The sequence below is a fragment of the Diachasma alloeum genome, unplaced genomic scaffold, assembly GCF_001412515.2.
Source record: "Diachasma alloeum isolate Michigan unplaced genomic scaffold, Dall2.0 Dall_scaffold_00430, whole genome shotgun sequence".
NCBI lineage: Eukaryota > Metazoa > Arthropoda > Insecta > Hymenoptera > Braconidae > Diachasma > Diachasma alloeum.
In genome coordinates this window covers 101615-126121 of record NW_021680569.1, presented here as the reverse complement: position 1 = coordinate 126121, position 24507 = coordinate 101615, and the positions used below count along the sequence as shown (strand labels likewise).

The 24507-nt window shown below is 37.5% G+C and overlaps 2 protein-coding genes across 4 annotated transcripts; one reads left to right on the top strand and one right to left on the bottom strand.

The window, feature by feature from the left end:
• The first annotated feature begins 2158 nt into the window (after positions 1-2158).
• Positions 2159-19598, top strand: LOC107042211 (neither inactivation nor afterpotential protein C). The gene is made up of 16 exons (XM_015263139.1): positions 2159-2274; positions 5108-5504; positions 6201-6382; positions 8370-8474; positions 9827-10588; positions 11237-11425; positions 11510-11709; positions 11784-12121; positions 12741-13093; positions 13580-14041; positions 14396-14685; positions 15452-15905; positions 16380-16967; positions 17616-17788; positions 17882-17969; positions 18580-19598. Exons 2-16 carry the CDS (start codon positions 5141-5143, stop codon positions 19012-19014), a joined length of 4983 nt encoding a protein of 1660 aa, XP_015118625.1. The 5' UTR covers positions 2159-2274; positions 5108-5140; the 3' UTR covers positions 19015-19598.
• On the bottom strand, positions 19259-24507 carry LOC107042209 (protein tramtrack, beta isoform). Of its 3 annotated transcripts, none has more exons than XM_015263134.2 (5): positions 24070-24507; positions 23060-23500; positions 22733-22832; positions 20374-20756; positions 19259-19820 (listed from the first exon to the last, which is right to left on the bottom strand). In XM_015263134.2, exons 1-5 carry the CDS (start codon positions 24247-24249, stop codon positions 19623-19625), a joined length of 1302 nt encoding a protein of 433 aa, XP_015118620.1. In that variant the 5' UTR covers positions 24250-24507; the 3' UTR covers positions 19259-19622. The 3 variants fall into 3 exon arrangements, with proteins under 3 accessions (XP_015118620.1, XP_015118622.1, XP_015118621.1); XM_015263136.1 differs by having other exon boundaries at positions 19735-19820; positions 20384-20756; XM_015263135.1 differs by lacking the exons at positions 19259-19820; positions 20374-20756 and adding an exon at positions 20789-22411.

Genomic DNA, 24507 nt, shown 5'->3' with positions numbered 1-24507 from the left:
ATTAGCAGAGTTAATGGAAAAAAATCAGATCATCGAGGAAAGAAAAAATGAAAAATAAACAATAAAAAATCAAATTCAGTAAAAAACGGCTTGAAGTTTTTTTTACCGGTCCCATTTTACGAGATCTTATCACATAACTGGAACTTTCACCTGAAGTTCTAATCACTTTTTTAAATTTATTGAAGAATTTCTTGAATTGCGAATTGCAGTGAATAAAATTCACAATTCCTTATTTTCTCCTGGGTGTGGTATAATAATCAAAAACCAGGAAGTTGACAGTCCTCGACCTCTTCTCGCTCGTGAGAAGATTTTCAGATTGATCGTAAGACACAACAGTAAACTGAGAAATCCCCCAGGAAAGTAAGAAACTCAGCAAGAAGATTTCAACGTTGAATCTCTACGAGTACGACCGAGTTAACGTTGAAGATCAGTTGTTGGAGTATGTGTTGCACATAATCGCTGAGTCGCAAGGCGGCGAGTCCTTTGACGCGACAACACCACGCGTCTACCGAGAAGAAGAAGAAGCTGCGATAAAACGCATTAATTTATAGCTAAATGCAATAGTGTCGGTAAGAGATATCTCTCCCTTGTGGAAAAGCCCATCGATCCGGTCAATGAGATTAGAGGCTCGTTGGGCATATCATTTGTTGCTGTTTTTCTTTTGAGACAGTTCCCACTAGTAAAGATCGGAGTATGTTCAATGGGTTCGCGATTAGTTGAATTGAATGATCTCGGACAATTCTGTTGGAAAAAAAATTGAAATTTCGTGGACAGTTGAGTAGTCATTTGCAGGGCGGTCGCATTGAATTTAATATCTTCGTGTTTTTTTTAATAAGAATGTTCAATGGGAAATATTGTGTAGAAAAATCTATTCAAATGCTTCCAGTTTTTTTTGTTTGATTTTTTTTGAGGAAAAAATAAGAAAAATAGAATGGAAAAAACATGGAAAATTCATGTCGAGGAATTTCTATAGAAAACGGTGTGCAGACATGAAATTCTATTATTTTTTATAATAAAATAGTTCTTATTGGACATTTTCTATGAAAACTGCAAAATAGTCGGTCGGAAACTAATCAAATGTTCAATAGATGTTCAATAGAATGAGTAATTAAATTCGTTAGTATTTTATATGAAATTTCAAATGCGTTCAAATCCTGATACTTTGGATTATCCAAACCGCCTGAATGTTAATCTGTTGTACTCAATACTGAAAGCAAATCCAAAGACACTCGTACAAGTTTATTAGGACGAGCGTTAGTCCACCGATGGATATCCCCCACTCTCGGCATGAAAATCCATTTAACAGGATTCAGACCTACCCCACCCAACAAATCAGAGAATACTCTTCATTTTCTCCATCCCACCCCACCCGAAATCGATAATCGCAATAAATTATTTCATCGGTTTCTGTATTAATTATTTCATCGATTTCAATCGTAAGAAATTATTTCAAGAGATGTTCTGTCACGTTGAATCAATTTAACTTGTGGACAAAAAAAGAAAGTTTCCACCAAAACATGATAATTTTCGTGGTAGTAATTGTTCTCGTGAGACATTTATATGTTTTTCGGGTAAATACATTCAATCTGCAGAAAATTATATGAGTCACTTATAATTCCCATGGAACAAATGATAATTTCAAGAGGAAACTAGAATTTTCTGTCGAATACTGTGTGATTTTGGCAAAACTAAACAATTTTAAGGGGATAATTTTTTTTTAAACCTACATAGTTCCACAGGTATAAACTTATGGAGTTCTCTCCGATAAAATGCTTGCCGTACAACAGATTATATTTTTTCCTGCCAACAGTCCGAATTCTTCTAGAGATATATCTGATGATCACGACAAAATTTAATTTCAAGTATTGAGCTAATTTTTCTCTCAGTGTGAGATCTCCAGAATCGACTCCATTTTCACAAAAGTCGAAGGTAAAATGAAATAACGAAGTGCATGAAGACGCAGCAAGTGCTTTGAGACTGGAATCAATGAGCTAACAGGCTTGGGAGTTAGTTAATTAAGTCGAACTTATTGGATCAACGAAGCCAATGCGTCCCTCACTCCATGGCTGGCCTCTGGCACCTCTCCTCACAACTCACAAGTAATAACGATTTTTCATCGTTGGGTAGTTGGATTGTTACCCAGCAGTAGCTAGTCTACCACTCCTCTCGAGGGTTGGAAAAACGTGTAGTGTTGCTCCTACGTCGTGGATAGAGGGCTTTCGCCTGCCTCTGGGGATCTAAGGTACCTCAATTGCCCAGACGGGTTAATTAAACGTGAGTTTTGTTATTTTTTTATTACCTCACTTGGGTATTTTTAGCTTTGTGATGTCATACGAGGAAAATTTTTGAAACAATGCGATGCCGGAGAGAAGTCGATATGAAGCGACGCGTTGAAGCCAAAATAGTTGTTACTATTGGATGTTAGGGGATGGATACAAATTTATTGAGATTTTTTATTTCGTGCTAGTGGAAGAAAATTAAAATTCCAGGGACAATTGACTCGTGAATCATGAAAATTCAACGAAATCCTAAATCGTTGAGCAGCAGGAAAATAAGAATTTCTCTATTTACTTGCATTTTCAATAAATTTGAAATTCAAGAATATATTTAGCTGAATTGTGATGATTTCCATCATTTTTCATTGAATTATTCAACTGAAATTGACAGCTTCCATTGATTTTTGATAGAATTCCTTGAAATTTGAGTGAAACGATAATATCACAAAATTTTCAAAAACATGTAGGGGAAATGTCACAAAAAATTCTCATTCCTTGAAATTTTCTGCTACTGCAGTCGAATTTTGTTGTTTTATTTTCAAAAACTTTAATTAGAAAATTCAGTCAAAAATGACAAACAACGTCAATTCGTCTTCTCACACTAAATATTTTCTTTTAAACCAATGAATGCTCACCTTCTGCCCCATTGAGCTGCACCAGAGCACATAACACCCAAGATAGCACTCCACAAAACAACGAAACACTTCAATCACCCGTAAAATTCCCTCCCCAAACCCCGAAGTCCATCACAAAATAGTTCTTGCCCATAAAATATGACAACCCAACTGTTCCTGATGGCTCCTCATCCCCGACTGCCACTCATCATCCCCCATCCCACAAAAACCCAGCAAATATTTCTCGAAAAGTCGCAAAGATCCCCAAAAATAAACTAGTCGCCTTAACTCCATGCAAATGTCAATTTATACATTCGAGATGTACCCGAACCGGTCCCAAGGCCCAATCACGTCCATTCCCAGGTCCTCGGCGATCCAAAAACCCATACCCCGACTTTCCCACAGAATATCACTCGTCCCCAAATCCTCTCATCGACACTCACTTCCATTTCTGCTCCCATTTCACCCAAAAAAAATCGAGAATAAACGCAAAAAGGAGACGAAACAAATGTGTAAACACTTTTTCCGGTTGTTCAACTGCATTGGGCATCAATAATTTAACGCTAGGGTGTCATCCAATAACGTTAAACTCCCATGAGAGAAGGTGGAGCGAAATCAGATAAAATCGAGAGAAGCTTGGGAATAAAAGAAATGGCAATTCAACCTCGTCAATGCATCAATGCATTTTTTTTTTTCATTATTCTTTCTTTTGTAGGAAGCACGTTTCAGTGACGCGTTCTCGCTTCTATATCTCCTTGCGCACGAATTACAACCGGCAAAAAGTTGCATTACATGGGTTTATACGTACACGGCGAGGCCGACAAATCGTTGGATTATACGAAAACCGGGAGGAAAGAAAGAGAGATGAGGAGATTGAAAAAATTGTTAACACAATTGGGAATAAATTATGATGGAAGTGATTCCATTGTTGCATTTTTTCCATTTTCTCCAGGGGAATTCAGTGGGACTGGTTGAACTCTCAATCACATAGTGGAAATTTTCTACTAGAATTTAAAATTAATTCTTGAATATTCATGCTGAATTCTTGAGGACAACGAAAAGCTTCTGGGAAGTTCGATTCTATTCACATTATTGTCGCTTTGTGAAATTGATTCGAATTGATTTTTTTTTATTTTCTTGGAGTTCAGCGGAATGAATTAAACTGCCAATCAGTAGTGAACATTTTCGAATGAAATTTCGAATTAATTTTTGGATTTTTCTTTAAATATTCCTGTGAAATCCGTCAGGAAAATAAAATAAAACTTGATTTTTTTTTTATTGTAGTGAAATGTCATTAATTTACCTGGAAAATGTTGAATGACGTTGAATATTCTAGTATGGATCTGTAATTTTCTCTTTAAAAAAGGGGATTTTCGGGAAAAGGGGAAATTGGCGTTTCAAGTCATGAAAATACGGAGATGTTTCAAACTTTTTGAACAATATAACGAGAGTATTCTATTTTTGATGAAACATATTCGTCTAATTTTCAGTTATTCGTTGACAATTCAGACATTTTGTTCAAATTTTTGGGTTTTTATTAAAAATTCATTTTGGAGGCTTTAGAAAAACGATAGTCTTCTCACAATTACGAGATATTCCACTAAACTTATGTGAATTGACTCGAAAAAATAAGGACTAGTTCGTAATTCTAAATTATTTGCTCAACTCAATCAAAAGTTTTCATTATCTGCAAACAATTCCAATGAAGATCCCCCGAATCGTTCGATAAGATTCAATTAAGATCGTTCTTATTCCTCGAAATGAGTTTGAGACTCGGAAAATTGAATTATTAGCGTGCAGAGAGCAGATAAGAAACGTTTTGCGTTTGCGAAGGAACTTCTGGTATATCCGATTAGTGAAGCTTATCAACTGCCGTCCGAGGTCGTGGAAAATCGGGCTATTCATGATTCCCTGTTATTTAGGTGGCTAAAATCGATACGTTTTGAGGTGAATATTAGTTCTTAGCGTTTACTAGTGTCTGAAGTGGTGGAAAGGCTTCGAAATTCTTCAAAACTTCAACTTCACCGAAGTAATTACCAATTAGGTACTACCGAACAAGCGCAATGGCTTCTTGCAGCTCGGACGTGGAACTTCATTCTCTTAAAAAAAAACTTGATAAATTTCCAGCACAAAATGTTTCAGATTTTCTTCAAAAACATTCATGAAATTGAGATCATAAATTGCACGAAAAGATGTGGAAATTGTGATTATTTGCAGGGCTATTGAAGGCGAGAAAAAAATCGAAGGAGAATGGATTATCGGAGAGGGCAGTATGGTAGCCAAGAGAGCTTCGATTTTCGAGATGATGGAGACAGCCGAAGGCAGCGAGGCCGTTCGGCTCATCGAGACGATGACTACGAGTTCAGTAACGGGAGGGATTACGACCCCCCGAGAAGGGATCGCTCCTCCAGTCGCAATCGCGAGAGCAACATGGTCTACAGAGGGCAGAAACCGAAATCGAGACCTGAGGAGTCCAGAGGGGCCGGCAAGCCGGGACCGGGGACTCTGAAGAGTATGGACAGCATTCAGGATCCTGGCAAGCGTTATGTCTTGAAGGATGTCATTGGCACTGGGGTCTGTGGGACCGTTTACTCGGCTGTGGACACCCAAGCTGGTAAATACGAACAAATTAATCCCTCATCATTGAATATTACATCAATTTTTTGATTGTTGGGAGACTCAAGAGCGTTAGACAGTTGGAAAATTCATGTCGAGGAATTCCTGTAGGAAACGTCGTATAGAAAAATGAAATTTTACTGATTTTTTCCGTAAAATAATTTCCATTGGACATTTTATATTTGAAAAAGGGCGGAGTAAAGCTCTTGAACTCTGCAATAGAATCGTCAAAAAAAAATAAAATTACAATTTAAGTTCAACAAAAAACTAATAAAATTTTCTATAGAATTTCCCCAGATCCAATTGCCTACATTTTTTTGTTTGATTTTTTTAATGCCAAAAAAGACAAAAATAACGTCGAAAAAATCTAGAAAATTCATGTCAAGGATTTCTTCGAAAATATCTCAATACAAAAAAGTTGTATTGAAAGATGAAATTGCACCGATTTTTTCAATAAAATAATATCTAATGGACATTTTATATTAAAAAAAGGTGCAGTAAAGCACTTGAATTCTTCAATAGAATCGGCCAAAATAAATACAATTTTCAAATGAAGTTCAACCGAAATACAACCGAATTTTCTAAACGATTCGCGCCCGAGCCATCGCCACATCATCACTGAATGAATTAATTGACCCAAATGAATCACCTCCGGGGAAATGCCCCATCAACCACTAATAACGATAATCAACAGGTAACAAGAAAGTTGCAGTGAAGATTCAAGATCTGACCCCCGACACTCAACAGCTAATAGTCGAGGAATACCGTGTGCTCCGTGATTTCTGTGGGCACTCGAATCTCCCCGATTTCTACGGTATTTACCGTAAGAGAGCTTCGCGAAAAGGAGACTACGATCAAATATGGCTGATCATGGAGGTAAGTATGATACTTGGAACCAATGAATCCATGAAAAACTGATAAAATCGTTATTCCCCCATTCCCCCCGCTGCCTCGGTGAACCGATTCATCCTGCATCACCGTAACCAAAGTACTCTCTCTCCCTCTCTCTCCCTCCGTCTTGTTTCTGGTGAATGGTGAATTTTTCACTGTTAGTTGGCGATCTCCCTCGCAACCCGGAGGCAATTTCAGGGATTTGAGACGCTCGAATACACGGATAATTTACGACACGCGTGGCCATTAAACAATCATTAAACTCGTTCGTATATGCAGGTGAGGTCCCGGCCACGTCGCTGTACTTAATTTACGATCAGACCTCCATCGGTGCTCCAAAAAATATTATTACTTATCGCTTTTTGTGTCTGTAATGAATAATTATTATTAACCGAAAATAATACGGAATATCAACAAATGGCGAACTGGATCAATGCTTCGATTTAAAGGTGAAAATGATGTTTTTAATGCATGACACGGAGAAAAAAATTGATTTTCAGAGACATATCACTGTCATGACGACATGTTTTGCCTCAATGGTTCTTGCGATATCACGAAAATATGTTGAAGCAAATAAAAAAAAATTAAGTATTTTGAAAGCTATTGGGGAGAAACAGATCTCCATGGCTTCAGTTTTAGGTCGAATTTTTCATTTTCCAACTGACATCAGTGAAAAATAATGTAAAAGTGTATATCAATAATTTTTTTAAATTCATCTTTAATTTTTTAAAGTAAAAATTCTTAAAATTCAAGCCAAGTCGCTGAATTTTTAGCTTTTCAAAATTATTAGTAATTAGTCCGATATTTCTCGTAAAATAGTGCGCCCTCACAGTCAATGTCACTCGAAAATTCTCAATCTCGAAAAATCCATGCGTTGAAAGAAGATACCATTTCCCCCCAACTTTATTTTATTCTCACGTCCCACCTCCCCATCATACTCCGAGATTAATTGCAGACATTTGAGTCGACAGGACTCACCCTCTGCACGTTCTCCAGAGTCGTAACTCGGCACAGTGTAGACGAGAGGTGTGCGCGGGGTGTTCACGAATCATGCGCTCGTCCTCCAGCCCATACTCTCCATGAAAGCATATATGCTACCAAAGACTCTTGACTATGCGATCATAAATGCACGATATGAATTATCGTTGGCTATAAATCACTGGCACATTGTCGTTACGCGTCCTCTTACATTTTAGACCCTGCCCCCCACTCCCCCTTTTTCTCAATGTATCCTTGCTTGTAATAAAGTTCATACCTGTAACTCACTCTGTTTCCTCTGACTGCTCTTGGCAGAATGTGATTCTGCCAAGAATTTGAGATGAAGGAAAAAATAACAAAAACATTTTTCAGAGAATTAAAATGAAAAGAAATCAAATTTTCCATTTTTTTTTTAATTTTAAGTTCCAAAGCTCATTTAATTGATATTGATATCAGAAAATATCAGTATCTTTTGCAAACGAATAATTATCTTAATGCTCTTGTCAGAATGTGATCCGTCCAAATAGAGAAACAACGATTCGAGATGAAGAAAAATATTTACAAAATGGTTTTTCCGAGAATTAAGATGAAAAAAAAACATTTTAGAGTTTTTTAAACTCTTAAGTATCAGAAAATATCAGTGTCTTTTACAAAAGACACTAAAAGTTCATAAACCAAAGTCGAGTATTTTTACAAACACTGATAATTACAGAGTAAAGAGATAAATCCGTGAGAGCTTAACAAAACCACAGGCGAATAATGACCTTCCCTGAATGCCCAGTCGTCATTTATCTCTAAAAAAGTCAACCACAATTCAATTCTCATTTCCCACCACCCCTGCTCCCTAGATTACTTCCTCAATTACCCAGGCATTTCTATTATCGCCCGACATTACACCGTGTCTCTCCGTACCTTAATTTCCCCTTTTTTTTACCCGAATGAACGTTGAAAATATTTTTGTCTTCATCATCTTCTTCATGTGGCTGTTTCGCAGCTATGCGAGGGGGGACCAGTCATGGATCTTGTGAGGGGTCTCGGTGTATCCGAGAAGAAAATCCAGGAGGAGCAGATCGCTTATGTTCTCAAAGAAATAGTCAAGGTAACAATGTTTAAATTGAGTATTAGAATGGAACAATAGTGATATTTAATACGGAAATGTCTGTGAGAATTCCGCAGAAATATCCTATTCAATATTCTTCATTTTGACAGGAATATTTCATTTGAAAATTTATGAAAATTTAACGAGAAACTCAAAAAAAATTATGAGTATTGTAAGACAGTAAAAATAATTTCGTCCAATTGATAAAAAAATTTGACACTCCTCAATAAATTATCCAAGACCATTGTATTCTCTTAAACAATGACAAAAAACGTGAAAAAATATAAATATTTTCATTTTAATATTCTCCATTGTAACACATTTCATTTGAAAATTTATGAAAATTTAACGAGAGCCTCAAGAAAAAAAATTATGAGCATTGCATGACATTAGAAATAATTTCGTCCAATTCATAAAAAAATTTAACACTCCCCAATAAATTATCAAAGACCATTGTAGATTCACCTCCTACCCCATTCCTCATCCTCAACGCAATCACCTTCAAACGCATAAGTTCGATTGCACAAAGGCTATGGTCCTATACCGGTAGCAATTCGTCTGCTCTCTCGAGTTTTTGCGGTAAATCAGGCCAAGCTGACATTTAATGCCGGCAAATTACACGCGAAATAAATACTCACACCGGTGCATGTTACGTTCTACCTCCTCATATCTCTCCTTCTCTCCTCGTCGCCCCTCTCACTCGCCACCGCACACATTTTGTGTAACTTTATCTCGGTTTAATCATGAAAATGGGGATATGAAGCCAGAAAGAAATCGGTTTTAACAAGTTACCGACCACCAAGTATGTCTTGATGAGTCGTGTATTAATGATTTCATGCTTGTGTCACAATTTCATTTCAGGGGGGTAAAATTCTGGCATTTTTTATTTTTCTGGAATCAACCGGGCTCATTAATTTCGTGGAGATTATCCCTATTCGCATTATTTATGTGAACCAACAATAGTGAAGTCAAATCAAAGTGACGAAAGTGAAAAAACGTCACTCTAATATTTACCTATTCCTGGTGATCCAAACATTATATCATATTTTGCTGAAATTTCTGGCACACCTTTTGGAAATTTTTATTACGAAAGAGTTTCACTGAAATTTCAAGCAATTTCATAATTAAAAATTGAAAATTTTATAGAAAAATGCGAAATTCGCAAGTTTTTGCTGCTCAAAAATTAGGAACATTGAATACTGAAATTTGATTAATTTTTCTCCCCTAAATCGAAGTTAATCCCCCTCCCCTAAAAACTACTGATCACCCATCCATGAAATTTCAATTTTCTCCTAAAACTTCACCCCTCCCTCTTCACTTCCCCCGAGAGTTCATTAAATTCACTTCACCAGGCCCTATCTTACCTCCACGAGAACCGCGTGATCCACCGAGACGTCAGAGGCGACAATATCCTGCTATCCAAAGAGGGAGAAGTCAAACTAGTTGACTTTGGTTTCTCAAGAATGTTCAAAGGCGAAGCTGGCAAGCGAAATACGACGATCGGATCTCCCTGCTGGATGGCACCGGAAGTGGTGACCAGCCGAGGAGACCCCGACGGTGGATACACAGCAAGATCAGACGTCTGGTCCCTCGGGATAACAGCGATTGAGTTAGCGGATGGGAAGGCTCCCTTCCAGGACATGCACCCGACGCGAGTCCTCTTCCAGATCGTGAGGAACCCGCCACCGGGTCTGCACAGGCCCGTCAACTGGTCCGAGAACTTCAACGACTTCATCTCCGAGTGCCTCGAGAAGAACCCTGAGAACAGGCCCGTCATGGCCGAGATGCTGATGCACCCGTTCCTGGCGGAACTGCCCGAGAACGATTATCACCTGACGCAGGAGCTGAAGGCCCTCTCCATGGGGGTCAGGGAGAGGAAGCCCGTCCCGAGGCCGCCGGAGGTCATGGTGAGGAACGGATTCCTGAAGAGGGATCAGGAGAGACCGGCGGAGGCCATGCTACATGAGGATCTAGCTGCTCTAGAGACCCTCACTGAGGACACTATTCTCGATGAACTTCACGAGAGACTTCGGAGGGGACATTTCCAGACTTTCGTGGGGGACATTCTGGTGATTCTGAATCCCAACGAGATTCAGGACATTTATGGAAATGATGTGAGCATTGTCGATATTAATTTATAGTGATGGATTTTTTTCGGCGGAGGTTGCGGGACATTTGTTGGAAATTTTTAGAACAGTTTAGGTACGTTGAATTTCGAGGAGTTTGGCCATTCAAAATTTTAAATTTGATGGAAAAGTCAAGGAAATTGTAAATTGCAAATTGTAAACTATGAAATGCAAATCAGGGATTTAGGTAAATATATATTCTGCTCAATTTGGTACTAAATATTCGTATTTTTCCGTTGTTAAAAAATATGGATTTTCGTTAAATTTTTGCATGAAATCTCCAATTTCACAAATTTTTCCCCCAAATCGAATCCCGTCTCACTCTCCTGAAAATAATCTGTCAACTTTCCATGAAATTAGAATTACTGATCAAATGTCAGTGGAATTTTTCATTTCATTTTTCCTTTTTTCCAACATGAAATGAAATTCTTCACAATTTGATACTGAATATTCATGTTTTGATTAAAAAATCCACCAAGTTATGGACTTCTCGTCTTCCTGCTGTTGAAAAATTTAAAATATGATTTTAATTCCCCCTAAATCCCATTCAACGTCATCCTCCTAAAAATTTCCAATCAAAACTCTTCAAAATTCAAATCGACCTCCTGCTGGCTGAATTTGCCTCCTTTATTTTAGTACCACGAAAAATACAACTTTAAATCTCGCTCGGAGAACTCTCCCCACATCTACTCAGTAGCAGACAGTGCGTACCAGGACGTTCTCCACCACGAGGAGCCCCAGCACGTTCTCTTCGCCGGTGAAAGTAACTCCGGGAAAACCACAAATGCACTACATCTTATCAAACATCTCATGTACCTCGGCAAGGTACCCCAGAAAATTAATAATGATTATTGAAGAGCGTAATCGTGCTTTATGGGGGTAATAAAAGTGTTTAATGTCTCTTTGAAGAGCGCAACGGACATCGGAGTGAGAGTTTTCAAAGCCATTGACTTGATCCACTCGTTCTCCCATGCAGCAACACCACTCAACACCAATTCAACGCGATGTGTTCTGCAGATACAGACGACATTTGGATCCACTGGCAAGGCTTCGGGGGCTATTTTCTGGCTGTACCAGCTGGAGAAATGGAGAGTATCCACAAAAGACACGTAAAGCAATCTCATTCTCAAATGTCTGACATTTTAATGCACTCACTACTGAAAATTGTCGTGTCTTTTTGCAGAAATAAATCAAACTTCCACGTATTCTACTACTTGTACGACGGCATCGAGGCCAAAGGGAGACTGAAGAAGTACAATTTACCCCGAGGCAGGCGGATGAGGTACCTCAGGATGAACGATTCGAGCTCGAGAAATCGCTCGTTCAAAGTGAGAAACGATCCTCAGGGAAATTCACTCAAGTTTGATGAGATCGAGGAGACACTGAGGCTGATGGAAATGGATGAGCACACTGATTTCATTTGGACTACACTGTCAGCTATTCTACTCCTTGGGGAGGTGTCCTTCACTGAGGGGAACAATGGGGAGGCTGAAGTGGAAAATAGGGATCTAGCGTATACCGGTAATAAGGCCATTTGAAATATTTTTTTTTTGTTGGGTATTAAGAATGAACACAGAGAAAATGACTTTTTCCAAGGAATCATTTTCTTGGGAGAAAAATTTATCTTCAAGTAATACAATTATGTTTAATTATGAGATGGTTATGCTAGTGTGAGATTGAATGTGCACCCTTTATTAGTTTTAAATTTTTTCTTCCAATTTGAGAGTTTCTGAGGTAAAATAATTTTGAATAATTCTAAATGTTGATAATTGTCAACGGAGTTCATTCAAGGTCATATGTAGCATAATCATCCCTTAATTTAAGATAATTATAATATTTCGAGATGCACCTGAACCACCTGAGAGTGACTGGCGTCGAAAAATAAATTCTTCTCAGAAGAAAATTATCCCTTGACAAAATTATTTTTCTAAGTGAAGGAAAAATCCTTCATTTTGATATATTATGAAAAATTAATGAGTTAAAGGTGATGAAAAATTCTGCATTATGACGATATAATGCCGATTTTTAAATTTTCACTACAACTTCGTCTTTTTTATTATTTTTTCTGTTTCGTCATTTTATTCTGTGAAAAAATCTATGATTCTTGCTCTTTTATCATGAAAAAATTCTGCTTCAACAGTGGCAGAGCACCTGGGCACAGACCCCAAGAAATTCGTCTGGTGCCTCACGAACTACTGTATTTTGAAGAAAGGCGCTGCAGTTCGTCGCAAGCACACCTGCGAGGAGGCCAAAGAGGCTCGCGATGTTCTGGCGAATACTCTGTACCAAAGACTAGTCGACTGGATAATTAATAGCATTAACATCAAATTGGCCATGACGAGGACACTCTTCGGGGATAAATACGTTGTTAGTGTCCTGGACATGTTCGGGTTCGAATGCTTCTCTGCCAATCGATTTGAGCAGCTGATTGTGAATACTATGAATGAGCAATTGCAGTGTTATTATAATCAGAGGGTGTTTGCGTGGGAAATGGTACGTGGTAAAATTGAAAAATTAATTAATTTTGGGCTGATTCTATTAAAGAATTCAATGATAATTTCCAATAGAAACTATTTTATAAAAAAAAGCTGTAGAATTTAATTTTTCTATCGAATTTTTTCGATTCACACATTTTCAACAAAATTCCTTTTTTTTCCTGTTTTCATAAAAAAAAATTTAACACTGAAATTTAAAACATTTGAGTCGAAGAATTTCAATTGAAAATATCTCAATAGAATGAGTTGTATAGAACAATTGAATTCTATTGATTTTTTTCATAGAATATTACCTATTGAACATTTCTATCGAGAAATAATTGCAGATAAACTGAATTTTTCCACAGAATCCACCGGAATTTAATAGAAAGCTCAATAGAAATCAAATAGAATTTTCTAACAAATTTGCTGGGTTTTTCTATGAAATTTTCTCTTTACGTGCATTCATCCACTCCAATTCCTTCGTCATCATTTTACATTCCAGCAAGAACAAGAAGAAGAGAACATTCCAGTGCAGCACTTCCACTACTACGACAATCGCGAAGCAATCGAGCAACTGATGGGGAAAAATTCCGGGCTATTCCTCTTAATCGACCACGCCTCGCGCCAACAACAGGACACCCAGTACATCATCGAGAAAGTGAAAAGACACGCGAGGAGTGTTCACGTAAAGGCTGTGAGCTATCACGAGTTCACAGTTGCCCATTACACTGGAAAAATCACTTACGACGCCGCTGAGATAGTCGAGAAGAACCGGGACTTCATTCCCCCTGAGATGATTAACGCCATGAGACTGTCTTCGCACGACGTCATCAAGCAGTTGTTCACGAATCAATTGACAAAGTCTGGGAATTTGACGGTTGTTGTTGAGGGGCCTAGAACTGCTCAGAAAAGGGTGAAACCGAAGAGGGAGTTGTTGGGACTGCCTGAGCCCTCGAGACTCAGGGTGAGGATAATCATGAATTTTATTCGGAATTGAGTAATTAATGAATGTATTTGAAGATGAATGAATCAATACGTTCATTTTAAAAGTAAATTATCAAGAATTTTTTTTTGAAATTGTTTTTTTTTTAATTTTAATTTTTGAAATAGATTAATTAACGAAGTTCTTCTTGAATCAATTCATTAAATTGGTGTTTTTGAAGGTGAATTCGTCCATGTTTTATTTAAAATGAAACTATAAAAAAGATTTTTTTGGAATTGATTGATTAATGGAGTTAATCCTGAATGAATGAATTAATTAATTTGATTTTCAAGCGAAAAATGTTAATTGACATCCGTTCTCTTCTTCAAAACTCAGAGATTCAATACAGCATCAAGAGGACAATTCTCCCAAACCCGAAAAATGCGAACGTGTGCGGCAATATTCAAATCCACAAGCTTGGAGATCCTCAAGAACCTCTCAATCGGTGGAGGAAGTGGAGGAACGCACTTCGTGAGGTGCATCAGAGCGGACCTAGAAGCAAAACCCCGTGGATTCCACCGAGAAATAGTGAGGCAACAGATCAGAGCACTTGCTTTACTGGACACTGCCAAAGCTCGACAGAAAGGCTATCCGCACCGAGTGCCATTCCAAGAGTTTCTTCGAAGGTATAAATAAGTTGTTAACAAGCCGGATTATCTATTCGGCAGAATTTCGAACAAAGAGTGTCATGAGACGAATGAAATTCAGGCTTGACTACCGCAATCGAACGAAAAATTACGCCTTTGGAAATTTTTTATTGACGTTGCGGATAAACTTTTTGAAAATTTTTCAAAAATCGTTTCGAAAATTTTTTCAGATTTGAAAATTCATGAGAAAATTAATGGAAAGTGCCAATATATTTCTATTGATTTTTGAATGACATTGAATTTTCAGTAAAATCTGAAATTTCATTATTTTTCCGCGTAAATCCATAGAATATTTTTATTCAGGGACTTTCCCCTGAATTTGCAAGATGAATGAGAAATTCCATGAACAATTTTATTTGAAATTGAATCACAACAATGAGAATTCAAATCCACATTATAATTACACTGAAATTCCAGGGAATTGACTGACAATTGAAAATTTAATGGAAAAATCAAAGAAAACTACGAATTTCATTTATTATTCCCTGAAAATGAATAGAAATCAGGGAAATTCAGATAAATTCAGCCATGAATTTCCAATTAATTGAACGTTCATCGTAATTTATTCCTGAATATTCATATTCCTATTGAACATTCAGATAAGTTTGGAAATTCCCGTCTTCCTGCTGCTAAAATCGAAGTCAACTGTCCCCGAAATTTCAATTTTCCCAACAGTGTATCTATCGAATAAAAATTAGACATAAAATTGATCGGTCGATTAAATATCCACCCCCTCATATTCCAGATATCAGTTCCTAGCCTTCGACTTCGACGAAAACGTGGAGATAACCCGAGACAACTGTCGCCTGCTGCTGGTGCGCCTGAAAATGGAAGGCTGGGTGGTGGGTAAAACAAAGGTCTTCCTGAAATACTACAACGAAGAGTACCTAGCGCGTCTCTACGAGATCCAAGTCCGTAAGATCATAAAGATCCAGGCGATGCTGAGGTCCTTCCTCGCCAGAAAGAAAGCGAACCGAGTGGCCAACAAGAAGAAGGGAAACGAGAAGGCGAAACTCCAGAAGAAACAGAGCATCTCGCACATGTCACAGGACGAAGCGGCCACGAAAATCCAGGCGCGATTTCGAGGTCACCAAACACGAAAGGGGACCGGACCCTTACTGAAGGGGGACTTCGACGTGGACACCAAAGACTTCATGGCGTACTACTTCAGAAAATGGAGGACTAAGAGTGTCTTCCAGGTAGGAACGCAACGAAAAAAACTGATCGGTCAATTTACCCTTATTTTACATGTAAATTCCACATCGCTGATTGATATTTTTTACTGACTGCGCAATTGTTCGGTCAGAAAAAAAATTAAAAATCTGATGTAGCATAAATGACAAGAGAAAAATTTTGACGGTAAATTTTCAAATAGATAGAACACCCCATTTTTTTTCTATATATTATTTCATCGAAGCCGAGTTTATTGTTAAATAACTCACCGTTTAAATAAAAAATGAGTTTATTAAATAAAATGAGCGAAAAGAATAATGAATAAGCGATGCAAAAAGAAGGGGCATGTCCGCGGACTAGGAACAGAGGTAAAAGAGTGACGAAAAATGAAAGAGACGATTGGACATAAATTTAGTTGAGAGAGGAAAAGAGCAAATACGCAACAATATCACGTCGATTTTTCTGAGTGCAAAAATAATAATAATTTTGCATGCCCTCAGGTTCTCCTGAGGTACAGAGCTGTTCGCTACCAAGACCTGGTGCAACTCTCCCAGCAGGTGCACCTGTTCAACCAGGCACTGAACTCTGCGATGCATAAATCGAACCTGAAAGTTCCCTCAGGCCGAATCGATCCCAATGTGACTGTCGATTCCTTCCTGGAGAAGCGAATGCCGCAGGTTCATAAACTACCCTTTGACCTCAGCCAGGAGTTCCCCATGTTCGACACAACCTACATGAACGAGCCCTCGACCTCCAGAAGGCCTCGGGGCAATTCCCCCTGCTCCTCGCTGTCCGATGAGGACATGCACGAGAACTGGGACGCACCCCTCAGGAGACAGACTGTCCCCTGGTTCACGAGTGCTAGTAAGAGGGATGTCGAGGTGCAGACCACCAACTCCCCGCACAGATCACCTAGGGGTCCGGTCAACAGTGGACAGAGCATCATCAATACTCCTTATTCCAGGGATCCCAGGGTACCGGTGCAACTGCCGCCTGAGGTGGCGCCACCCAAGGTCAATCCTACTGTGAGTAGGGGGAATTTCATGGGACCCACAGGACCAACTGCTGGAAGCTACCTTTCTCGCTCAGTACGTGTCATGTATTCTGATTTTAATTACTCTGGTAATAATTTTTGGATACAAATTTCTGGTACATTTGGAAATTTTTATTGCATTGTCGTTCCATTGATATGATCAAGGAATTTCGTTTTCAAAATTCAACATTTTTTGAAAAAATCAATGGAAAGTAAGTTTCAATTCAATTACTCCAGGAATATTGATAGATATAAGAACATTGAGGTAAATATATTCTTGGATTTGATATCTAAACATGAATATTCAGTTTCAATTACGTGAAATACAAAAAAATTATAGAAAAACCTGAGAAATTACATAGAAAATTCTGTTGGTTTTTCTATACAACTTATTCTACTATAATATTTTCCAAAGTTTTTAATTTGTTTCTTCAATGAAAAGCGAAGAAAAATAGAGTGTAAAAGACTTAGAAAAGTCATGTTGACGAATTCGTATAGAAAATGTCTCAATAGAAGTTCAACAGAATTTTTGAGGAAGTGTGACATTTCATAATTTGTTTCCTCTAAATAGAATTCAATGTCACTCTCGTGAAAATTATTACTCAATTCTTCCTAAAATTCCAATTGTCTTCAAACAATGTAGCTTATACTAATTTTATCTCTGAATTTATTGGAATTACGATAAATTTTGATTTAATTTCAGAATAATTATAATAAAAATAACAATGACTCGGTGAGGTCCAAGAAGAAGAATCCACCACCACCGATTCCACAGATGCAGAATAGAAATTGGGGGGACCACGAGGGGACTAGTCGGAGGGGAAGTGCTAATGAGCTAGATTTCGATAGAAATCGAAATATGGCTGGTACTAATAGGTAATTATTACTCGTACGTAATTGTCAATTTCTCATTCTTAATAATTCCAGAAGACATTGGTAGCACTTTATTCATGATAATCTGGTTTTCAGGGCGAATCCAATTAATGAATTGAAGTCCATTGGACGTAGAAATAGCAACAATAATGATTTTGACGAGGAGCCTCCTTTTAACTTCCAGGTATGATCATTATTCCATTGAATAACTGATTTGAATTCTTCAAAAACACATTCCTAGGGCCATTATGCGGCAAATGGTTTAGTCTATTCTCTTTTATAAAATAACAGAAAGTTGATGGTCTGCCTCTAACGTTAGGGAATAACTTCATGTGTTTCATCTTCATGTGATTCATTTTTGTTCCATGATTGATTCTGAAGAACTGTCAATAAATACGCCCCTTGCAATTAATCCTTAATTATTACTTAATTAAATACAACAATGTGCAAAAAAATTTTAACTTTATTCTAAGGCTGTCAAGGACAGAATATTAATGGTTTCAATTTTGTAATTAGATTGAATAAATTGTTGTAAGATTCATTGCCTTGCATTTAGCACTCGAAACGTCGGTAAAAAATTTCATAATAAAGTTAAATCAGTGACGCGCCTCAAAACGTGAAAATATGATGGAAAATCGATTTTTGATTTTCAAAATGATTCCAATACTTCTCCCGGGAAGTTAAAAAAATTCTTACAAAAATTTTCTCGAATTAAGTGGATTGATCTCGTTTTATCAATTTATTTTTCACCTTAATTCCCTCAAGAATCCTCTCATCCTACTGTTTTTTTCAAGGCAATGCTTCGAAAAACTCCTCATCAACGTGAATCGATGAAGCGTACCCCAATATACGACAGCTACCGACCACCACCGCCATCATACGACCCACCCTCCCTACCAAAGCCATCAAAACAAGTACGTGAAAATGAATTTAGCTATAAAGCCAGCACTGATCCAGACGCAGTGACGGTTTACCGCAGTGGGAGTAATGTCGAGTCCCCAGAGTGGAGTCCCAACGAGATGGTCAGAATGTCTGAGAAATACGGGCGCGAGGGTGCCTGGGGAGGTGACCAGCCAGAAGATAAGGCCGCGGAGGGTGCCTCCGGCATGGAATCAGGTAAAAAACCTCAGAGAATCGACGCACCAACGACAGTCATTGGACCTGACGGACTATCTCGCGTTGAAATTGCACCTGGCATTATTGTGGAGGGGTACTGCAAGGATTTTTGAACTTATAAGCGATGAAAACTCAACAAATAACGATTTTTCAGTCATTGGTTATAATGAAAATCGTTGGGATTAGAATAATGAATAAAAAACGAAAATTAAAAAAAAATTGCATGAATTATTTTTAGATTATGATAAAAAATAAGTAAAAAATGTGAATATCAAATGCCGAATAACTAGACATTATTCGACGAAATATTTAACCGATGAAGTAAGAAATGCAAAAATCAATTGTTTAGGAAATTTATAAAAATAACTTTATTTCAGACATATTATTCTTCCAGGAATTACGAATAATTGATAATTCCACTCCCTACAGTTGTTAAATAAATATGAATAATTTTAATTTAATGCATAAATAGTTAGAATGTCCATAGAACCTGCAAAACTCAACTAGGTGTAAAATATATTACGAGTATAAAAGACTCTGATTGATAATTAACTGAACGATGATAATTGTACTGATCTACTGGCCATAGAATACTTCTGTTGTAAAAATCATAGATCGTAAGGATACATGTAAGAATCACAGTAAAATTAAACGAATTACTCTGGATATCTTCTCCAGTGTATTTTCGAATATCAAATTTTCCTTTTTTTAATGGTTTTGATCAGTCCGGGGGCTGACGACTCGTCTGTTGGGAGCTCTGCTTTATTATATTGACCAATGTATCGAGCTTCGTGGGGTGGGCTATTTGGAGGACCATGTGAGCCTCCTCCAGGATCAGGAGACCATTGTGGGCATCTACTGCTGATAAATTGTGACAGGATATGACGTGTGTTTTCCAAGCTGCGTGAGTTGGCAAAATCTAATGGCATTGGGGAGAATATTTTCAGTAGATTTTTTTTATCTTTGTGTTAATAATGAGGGCCTTTAGAGAAAAAGTTGTGGAGCTTTTTTTTTAGACAATTAGATTTAGAATACAAGTTTTTACTTTTAAAATTTGGGACTAAAATCAATCGTTATGGAACTTATTTTGTTATTTTGTTAACGAATTTGAAAAAAGTAAGGGTTTCCTTGCAATGGTTAATCGATCTTGATTTTGCTCTTCATCTCGATAATGAGTAATTTGAAAATGTTGAAAGATTTTTTGAGTAGAACCATTATGGAAATAATTTCGAACTGAATAAAACTTGAATCGTTTTTTTAATGTGATAATAAGTCACTTCATCTGCATTTTATTCACTCATTCTCATCAAATTTCCAATGTAAAATACCCTTTCACTTTTTTGCCTCAAACTACTCCCAAAAAAAATTATTCCAAATCGAAAAAATTCTGAAAAAAAGCTCTTAAAACCAAAGACTCAATTCGTTAAATAATAAACACTCCATTCCGCAGCCTTCAAAATTGTACATTTTACCTCTGCGCACCATTTACAATTGAGTTTCGGTGAGCTAGTATGAACAGCTTTGATGTGCCTCCTCCTGAATCCCCAAGAAGTGTACGCTCTATCGCAGAAAGGGCATGGAAAAGGTGGATACCCAGCATTGCCCTTGCCCGCCTGTGAATTATCAGCATAATCAGAATTCTCCGGCATTGGAAAAGATGAAAAAGCCCTTGTACGAGATCTCCCAGGATTGCAATCTCCCTGGCCCTCACAATCCACTGTAATTGTTTCTACATTTTCTGAAATCATCCTCGTGCCTTGAGTGATTTCCTGATCATTAGTGTATCTTTTACTGAATCTCGCATGATTTTCAGAGGCCTCTGGAATCACTGTCACGGATGGCATAGACGATGTGCCTGCAAATATTTTTTAAATCGACAGGTGAATAATGCTGGAGGGCTCAATAAACTGAATTTATTTCATAAATGTAAAATATGCATGTATTTTTTTTTTCGTTTCTTGTATTTATGCGTCATTTCCTGATACAGATTTTTAGGTAGATCTGGATTATTCTGAAAAATTCTCGGAGTTTATTCACATTAATAATCGAGGAGCACTCGAATTATTTTACTTCGATTCTGTAATTGAATGAAAATGAAGTAATCTATATGAATAAATAAATGGTTACTTATCGATGAGTGAATGAATGAAACAAGAACAAAAATTATCTACTTGAGCAAAATGCATTAGATCATGAATAATATTTTGTCAATTAAATATTAATTAATTAACAAAATCTTTGACTCGATTCCATCCAATCACAGAATCACATCTATCATCTAGACTTCTTATGCAGCTGTTTCTGCTCATTATCTTACACAACTTATCGATTAACCCTAGCTCACTCTATAAGCATTCATTAACATAATATTTATCCAATAAATCTCACATTCAAATTAAGTATCCTTAATCACCTGATTACAGACATAACTGTAAGCTCCCTAATGCGCTCGATAAATCTTCACAATGAACGCTACCCGTGCGATTTTTTCAGCCGTGTTTTCTTGACGTTCTAAGGTTTTAAAGCTGAATCTCATATTACAGAAAATGCTGGAATGATTTTTTTAATTAATTAATGAATGGTAAAACAATCTTTTGGAGGGAATAATTTTGAAGAGTTGAGAATTTTATCGACTATTGGTGTAACTTTGGAATTTTTCTGGAGAATATCCACGTGGAATGGAATTTCTCCTCACATCACTACATTTTTCCAACGTTTTTTGAATCCAAAAACAGTGATTTCAGATGCACTATAATTAAATTAAAATTGACGAATCCAATCCAATCAATTAAAATTTGTCGCTTTTGTATTTTAAAAAATCCTAAAAGTGTAATTCTGTATATTCCACCTAAAAATCCTCAGTAACTGAATAAAATCACTGCTAACACTTTGGTTTTAAAAGAAATACCCTTCTGAATATCTAAAACTTTCATTAACAATTGTTCAACATTGAAATGCCATTTTTTCGTGTATGAAAACACCCAAAAAATGTAATAAATTACATTCCACCAGGATACCCTCGATAAAAAACAGTCTCAAGTCAGTGGCGGAGTTTTCGTTTGCCCCCTGACTTAAACCTCCCTAGTCATTGACTGTAAATAGCCCTCCTCTGACAGAGATATCTCTTCAATCCCCTATTACTAGTATCAATTTTTGTAACACAATTCTTCCACGCCTCCTCCCAGTCCACACTATTTGGTGACATTCCACTGAAGTGCAGTAAAACTTCCCTGATGAGCCTTATTTTATTGCTATCAAACTGTCGTTTTCCCATTTTTCCATTGACATTACACATTATCCTCTCTTCAGAAGTGAAAAGTAACTTCATGATATCACAAGCCAGATGATCCATAGGTCTCGATGATGCCCACGATCCAATGATCTCAGGACTCGGTAGTAAATCGGCATATGGTAATTGTTGGTAAGGATAAAGTACAGCTTTTGCCTCCGCAAGTCCTGAGGGGCTTGACAGCGAACCAGAAATCTCTTCCATTGGATCTCTAACATTCCCTGCCACACACATCATGTTTTCTATTTTTCTGTTCTCTTTGTATTCACGTGTAAATTTTGTTTGTTTTTTTTGTGCTTTTGGGGAAGAACACAGACGAAAACTCAATACAAGCAAACTCAGTCACGCGATTATCAACTTCGCAGGCACTAATTGATTTTTTTAAATTTATTGATTAAACGTTTAGTCTAGACTCTAGAACTAGGGGGAGTTTGATAGTTTTTGGGGTGCGTTTCAGGCAACTGAGGGAATGCTGCAAGCTCAGGGATGAAAATGTTGGGGATTTTTAGGGGTTTTCGTGCATTTTGGGGAAATCTACACACCTTGGGCGCCGTTTGGACTCGCTGGGTCTACTCTGTCGTGACCAACGTCTTCAGTATCTGCCTTTTCTAGCTCTTCCAGGGTAACTTCGAATGGTTCTATCTGGGAGAAAGAAATATTGATAAATCCTGGTTTCTTCTGCATAGGAGATTAAAGGGACTCCTTTCGTTCGTCAATATCTTAGAAATAGATGGTGAGATTTGAGTGAGTCAGGACTCATTTTAAAGCCCGAAAAAATAACTTCAAAATGGAAACGAAGTTTCTAAAATTCACTCTGCCAATCTCGAGATATCGAAGTTTAAAATAGATTAATAGTTGCGAAAAATTACCTTCATCTCAAGAGGATCGTAAACAGGATTGGCAGAGAGATGATCCATCTCCATATCCTTGTTACTCTTTTCACTGCTGGAGGTCTCACTTATGCTGACTGATCTAGGCCTCCTCGGTGTCAGAGCAGTCTCGAGGATGGAACTGTCATTCCCCTTGTCCACCTTCTTTCTCTTCCTCTTGGGGGCTTCCTCGCTGACACTCTGGACCACCTTCTCCAAAACGGGAGGCCCCAGATCCGAGAGCTTCGTGCATGCATCCTTGGCGAATGAATCATTACCGGAGAGGCCACGGATCTGGAGGGTCTCAGCTGCTTTCAGCAGTGCTGAGAGTTTTTTCTCCTCGATGTTCACTTCACCTTTGTAAATGAATATGAGGAGAGCCTCGAGCTCTGTGAAGTGGACATCCTGGAGAATGATTACTGGGTGTTGACATGGATTTGTCTGCAAAAATTGATAAATTCAATTAATTTAGTAATCGATCAAATTCATTAATTGATTGAGTGAATGATAATCCTTTTAAATCCACTCATTCAATTAATAAATTAAATAATAAGTTAATGAGATTGGAAGTAATTCCAGAATGAAGAGAATTGTTTGCTGAGTTTTTTATGAATATCTTGAAATCCAAAGAGGATAGAAAATTCCCGTAAGAAAATTTTGATGATATATAAATAATCAAAAAAGTAGCAAAACAATTAATTCATGAAAATCGAATTAATCACCAATTGAACGATTCAATTACTGGATAAACTCAGAATGTAAACACATCCAAAATGAAATTCTTCCACGAGTTTTCGATAAATATCTTGGAATCCAAAAAAAAAATAGAAAAATTTTCATAAATGCCTTTTCTATGCAGAATAACAAGAGTTAAAAAAAACACTAAAAAACCACCATCTCCCTCCAATCCCACGACCCCCCCCCAAGACCTGCACCTGCCCCAATAATTCAACAATAAAACCGCATTCCCCACTAAATACCAAAATCAATAATTCAAAAAGATCACTTACCTGGAACACTTTCTTAAAAAAAGGACTGCTAGCTGACAAAATAACCTTGTGAGCAGTCAAGCACTGTCCATCACTAGCCAGGGTAACATCAACGAGTCCCTCCTCCTCCCAGAGGCTCTCGAAGCTCGTGGCAATATTGTTCAAAAAACTGTTCCACTTCAGGCATATCTGATTTTCCATGATAAATCCTTCTAATTAAAACAAGGACAAGTCCAGGGAAATTGTCCCTCCACCGCGTCCCCCACTCGCCCAGAGGTTAAACGGCCTCTCAAAAACTACAATCTCGAGGGAATCTTTAGACTTGAATCGCGACAACAGCCACTGATCCCGAAAAAAACACTAATAAACACAGCGTTGTGTAATTATCGCCATAATGGCGTTTACAGCTCTGAAGAATCAAGGGACAACTAGCACCACCTTCTCCAGCTCGTGTTTATT

Bases quoted from the DNA above. Each gene is read 5' to 3' on its own strand.
- LOC107042211 (XM_015263139.1), top strand. From the start codon at position 5,141: ATGGATTATCGGAGAGGGCAGTATGGTAGCCAAGAGAGCTTCGATTTT. The intron at 13,094-13,579 runs GTACGTGGTAAA...TTTACATTCCAG, and splicing joins GGGTGTTTGCGTGGGAAATG to CAAGAACAAGAAGAAGAGAA. The intron at 14,042-14,395 runs GTGAGGATAATC...TTCAAAACTCAG, and splicing joins CTGAGCCCTCGAGACTCAGG to AGATTCAATACAGCATCAAG.
- LOC107042209 (XM_015263134.2), bottom strand. From the start codon at position 24,249: ATGGAAAATCAGATATGCCTGAAGTGGAACAGTTTTTTGAACAATATT. The intron at 22,833-23,059 runs GTAATTTTTCGC...TCTTTCTCCCAG, and splicing joins ACGATCCTCTTGAGATGAAG to ATAGAACCATTCGAAGTTAC. The intron at 20,757-22,732 runs GTGTGTAGATTT...AAATATTTGCAG, and splicing joins GAGTCCAAACGGCGCCCAAG to GCACATCGTCTATGCCATCC.